The 4,977-nt window shown below is 46.8% G+C and overlaps 1 protein-coding gene across 1 annotated transcript in view; it reads right to left on the minus strand.

The window, feature by feature from the left end:
* Positions 1-2,190, minus strand: part of MRVI1 (murine retrovirus integration site 1 homolog) — a 100,110-nt gene extending 97,920 nt beyond the window's left edge. Inside the window, exon 1 of the mRNA XM_006905683.1 lies at positions 2,124-2,190. Within this exon, the coding sequence (XP_006905745.1) occupies positions 2,124-2,190 (67 nt within the window). The remainder of the gene's footprint in view (positions 1-2,123) is intronic.
* Between the last annotated feature and the right edge of the window lie 2,787 nt (positions 2,191-4,977).

Here is a 4,977-nt window from a genome sequence, read left to right on the forward strand (position 1 = left end):
TAGAGGAAAGAGGTGGGAACTGTTTGGGAAGCTGAAAACCATACATGTAGTTCAGCTTATCAGGCATGGAATCTAGTTTCCTCTCGCAGACTCACAGAACCACTCAATTGAAACTATGAGCCCACTGGTTTCCCTGGGAATTAATTTCAAGTAGAAGGCACTATATGGTCCTAACTCTCCTGATCCAAGATATTAAACCCCCTGCTCTGTCACTTGCCAGCTAGGTGACCTTGGACAAGTCATTTAACATCCCCCTAGTCCTAGTGTCCTCATCTGCAAAACAGGTAAAGATACAGCCCTTGTAGTATTGCTGGAAAGAGCACATAAAATCACACGTGGAAGGCCTCAGGTAAAGTGTTGGAAGAGTCTGTGCTCCCCTCAATGCTCTCTCAGAAATGGAACCAACCAGAGATGAACAGAGCACGCGGTTCTTAAGGGCAGAGCTCCCAGAGATGGGCTGCCTAGGGTCAAATGCCAGCTGTGCAATGTCTCTGTGCTAAAATGCCCCCATCTACAAGATGAGGGTAGTAATAATGATCCCTGCTTTGGAGGGTTGTGGAAGTCCTGAATTACTACATGAAATGGGCTTTGAACAATGTTTGATGCATAGTAAGAATGGCGTGTTGGCTTTTTCTTTCTTCCAGAAAACACGTCGATGGGGATCATTGATAATATTGTAGTAATTAGCACATGATTAGACCTCCCAGATGATCTTAGAAGTTATGTATACTTGGTAGTAAATCCTACTTACTACTATCTATCTACTTACTACCAAGTATACAGGAAGGTACATCAGCTGTGAATACACATACACACATGCTCACACACCACTGAATTATGGACTAAACAAACATGATGATAACTGTTTTGTCCATTAGGTCAAAACTCACTAGACATACTCAAGGCAGAAGGGTACACACATATCTATGATGAGAGGCAGGAGCACTGGAGTTAGGGTTATACAGACTTGCCTCGGGTCCTAGCTCTGCTCTTTCATAGTGGTCTGACCTTAGGCAAGTCACTTAGCCCGAGTTTCATCCATAAAAGTATTGGGGCAAGGTCAGGGGAGTTAACTCCCTATCTCACCATCCTGTCATTGCCCCCTGGTAGGGACAACATAACCCTTAGCAGGCTCTAACTCCCCAGTGCTCCCAGCCTAACAGTTTTGGAGAGATTCCTCTTTCTTCCTGCAGAAGACCCAGCTCAGACTAGCCCATGGGCTGCTTGATTTCCCCGAGACCCCTAAAGAGCAATGTGAAGAATGTTAAGAGAACAGCAGCTGCCGAGCTCTGGGAGGCAGGAGCGCTGGCCAGGGATCCAAGACCCCGCGCTATGTTTACTCAAACTGCAGAGCATCTCTAGGCTTTACAACTGTTTACTGGACAGGAGGCAGCAAGACAGACAGCCTTTCTTTTGGAGAAAGCCAGCCCAAGTGCCGCTCACTCTAGGAATGGCTTTGACACTGAGCTTCTGGAGGTGAGCAAGGCTTGGGGCACAGGGTGGGCACACACATCCCCTCCAGGGAGCAGAGAAAAGGCACTGGGAGGTGAAGCTGGAAATAGAAGAAGAGATGGGGACAGATAAAAACAAGGGCTGTGGCCAGAACACAGGACATAAGAGACAGAGACAGAAACTGGGCAGATCAAGGATGGAGACCGGACTGGGCCAGCACAGGGTCCAAGGTAGACAGTGTGGATCACACGGGTTTGTGGGTAGAGGGTAGAAAGAGGCAAGTAAGCACAGAGCAGAGCTGGGAAAGGGGTAGCAGTCAATGCAGGCTTGTGTGATAATCCGGGGACCCTCTATTGCCCCAAAGGGGCCCACAGGAAATCTAGGGAGGGGGATGTCCAGTCAGAACCCACATTCTCGCCCTAACCTGTGCATGCTTTCCAACAGCAAGCAAAAGAAGCATGATTTATTTAAATTAGGACTGGCAAGATTCACTTCTTATGCTAAAATTATGACATAAAAATACTCAGCTGAAATGCCACCTCTCAAAACCAACGCCCCTGGAAAGTTATAGTCAAGCGTCCCCATCCCAGCACTCTGTACCTTTAAGGAGAAGTTTCTCTCTGCTTCCCGGCTGAAGAGGCAGGTTATTCTTGGATATAGTGATGACTTACCTAAAACTGAGTTATTCCCCTTTCCTCCTCTGGCCAGCCTCTCTTCACTCTGGGGAGCTTTTACCATTTAAGGTCAATGTTACATCTGGCTCCTCGGAACTTGGAGCTGAGAAGCCTCTGGCTGTGGAGCCTCAGCCACCCGCCTCCTCGGAGAGGGGCTGGGACTTAGAGCCCAGAGCTCCTCCGGGAGCCCTCTTTGGCAGGGTCCGGGGGCTAATGGCAGGGGAAGCTGACCAGGCTGTCCCAGGGCTCAGGGCAGGCTGGGCCTGTAAGGCAGCAAGTCGCCCTTGGCCCCTCCCACAGGCACGCGCACAGCTGATGGCAGTGCCCATGGGCAGCTCATACCACTGGGCAACGTCCTGGCCAGACGGAGACCAAGGGAACTCTGCAGAGTCGCCTCCCAGCCCAGAATCTTTAGCAAACATGTGAGCCTGGACAAGACCCTGGCTTTGAGCCAGGAGAAGCTGGGAACATTTCCTGTCCCAGGGACCTGGGGGCGGAGGCTGCTCCCACCTTAAACCCTTGGGATTACCGGAAGAAGGGCCTGGGAGATTCAGCTAATCAGAGACCTGGCACCAGCTGCAGGGGCTTCAATCCTCCTCCTCCACGCAACAGCCCTGTGGGCTTAGCATCGTGGAGACTCAGTTTCCCATCTCTAAAGTGGGAATAATAGTGATAACACCTAATTCACAGTGTTGCAGGAGGATGCAATGAGATAATATTGAAAGGCTTAGCACAGTGCCGGCATCTCATAGGTGACAATCGGCACAAGTTCATTTCCTGCTCCTGCCCAGACACAGGCGAGGAAGGGCTGCCTCTTTCCTGGAAGCCCACACCCTGTCCCTACTCTCTCCTCACCCACTTTGGGTGCAGTGCTCACCTAGATCCAAGATAATGGAGCTCCAGGCTCTGGGCAGGTCACGTGGGAGCTCTGCCTTCTTCTGAGGTTGGATGCAACAGAGGAAAGCCCTAGGTGGGGTTAGCAGATAAACTACAGGACACCTACTTAAATTAGAATTTCAGAGAAATATCACATAACTTTTTAAACATAAGTATGTCCCAAATATTGCACCAGACATACTTATACTAAAAAATACGGTTTTTTGTTTGTTTGTTTGTTTGTTTTATCTGAAATTCTAATTTAACTGTGCATCCTGTATTTTCATTTACTAAATCTGGCAACTCTAGCCTGGGGCCATCACATGTCACCCATAATGTATTCACCAGTCATTCTGAGAACTCTAGGGATTCGTGTTTCAAGGCCTGAGGCCACAAGCCCTCCTGGTGATGGCTGCCTGGCTGTACACAGTCCTTATTCCTAGCTCCTGGCCATGGGTCAGTCGCCCCAATCATAACAGGCTTTCTCCACCGAACCTGGCCCACTGGGCCTCTATCCCAATCCCTTCCACGGGGATCTCGTCCTGGACACTCCCTCCTCCCTGGTTGTTATATGAGAGATTCCCGATGAAAATGCAGTACATGCTGTCTGTTACACCCATAAATAATTGTATTTTTGTAGATGGAACCGGAGGAGATTCCTGGGAACGAGTTATGCTTTTTCTCAGGTGTCTATACCTACCCGTCATCCAGGTATGGGCTTCCACTGGCAAAGCCACATGGCGGTAACTACTAGAATTGCAGGTATAGGGGACTAGAAGAAATTTACTAAAACTTTTAGTACTATTTCTCCAAATTCATTGTGCATTAGAATCACCAAGTGTGAAGTTCCTTGGACCCCTCTTCCAGAAATGCTAATTCCATGGATCTAAAGTGGGACCCAGGAATCTGCATTTTAATTAAGGCCCTCAGGACCCCGCTTTGGGGATTGATCCTCCAAAGATCCATATTGTGAATCCAGCAGGAGTTACTACAAATACAACTAAAAGCATAAGTTGAAATGGAACCAACAGCTTTGTGTACATGTAAGGGTGTGTGTGTGTGTGTGTGTGTGTGTGTGTGTGTGTGTTTCTCTGTGTGTGTGTACAAACTGTATATTGGGCACCTACTTTGTTCCAACCACTGTATTAGATGCTGTACAGAAAAGCAAGTGCCTTGCAAATGCCCTGTGAAATAGAATTATACGTTTCCATCAAAAAGGAAACTGACTTGAAGAGGTAAAACAACTTGCCTGATGTTCCACAGCTGGTAAGTGGTAGAGCTAGCACTGAACTTAGGTAGTTTGTTCTTGAAGTTCTTTCCCCTGTACCATATGTCCTCCCCTTCAGCCAGGATTTCTTAAACTAGGGTTCATGAATAGCTTTCAGGGGTCTCTGAGCCAACTAAAATTGTATTCGAAACATCATGTGATTTGTGGTTTTCTTGGATACAGGCCCATAGCTTTCACCAGACTTGCCAAGGGGTCACCAAATAGCCTTTAAAATCACCTCATTAACACAAGAATTTCCTAAAACACATTCCTGGTTGGTGTGTAAAATGAAACAAACACTATAGAAGACAATTTAGCATTATCAAGATTATAAGGCTCGTATCCTTTGACCCAAATCCACTTCTAAGAATTTATTCTATAAACACACTCCCACACTTAGGAAATGACAAATGAGCAAGATTATTTACCGCAGCTTTGTCATAAAATTCAAAGGATTGGAATCAACATAAATATTCACCAACTGGGGGCCATAAAAGATGATGGGGTTCAGCCATAACAAAGGATAAGGAAGCACTCTGTGTATCAACATGAAAAGCCTCCAAGATATATAGTTAAGTGGAAAAAGTAAGATAATAAAACAGTATATAAATGAACACACACACACACACACAAGTACATATGTGTGTGCGCACACAATCTCACTGTAATTAGCACAAGAAATAAATAACATTAACATTAGTTGCCCAC

Source organism: Pteropus alecto, unplaced genomic scaffold (genome assembly GCF_000325575.1).
Source record: "Pteropus alecto unplaced genomic scaffold, ASM32557v1 scaffold461, whole genome shotgun sequence".
Taxonomy (NCBI): domain Eukaryota; kingdom Metazoa; phylum Chordata; class Mammalia; order Chiroptera; family Pteropodidae; genus Pteropus; species Pteropus alecto.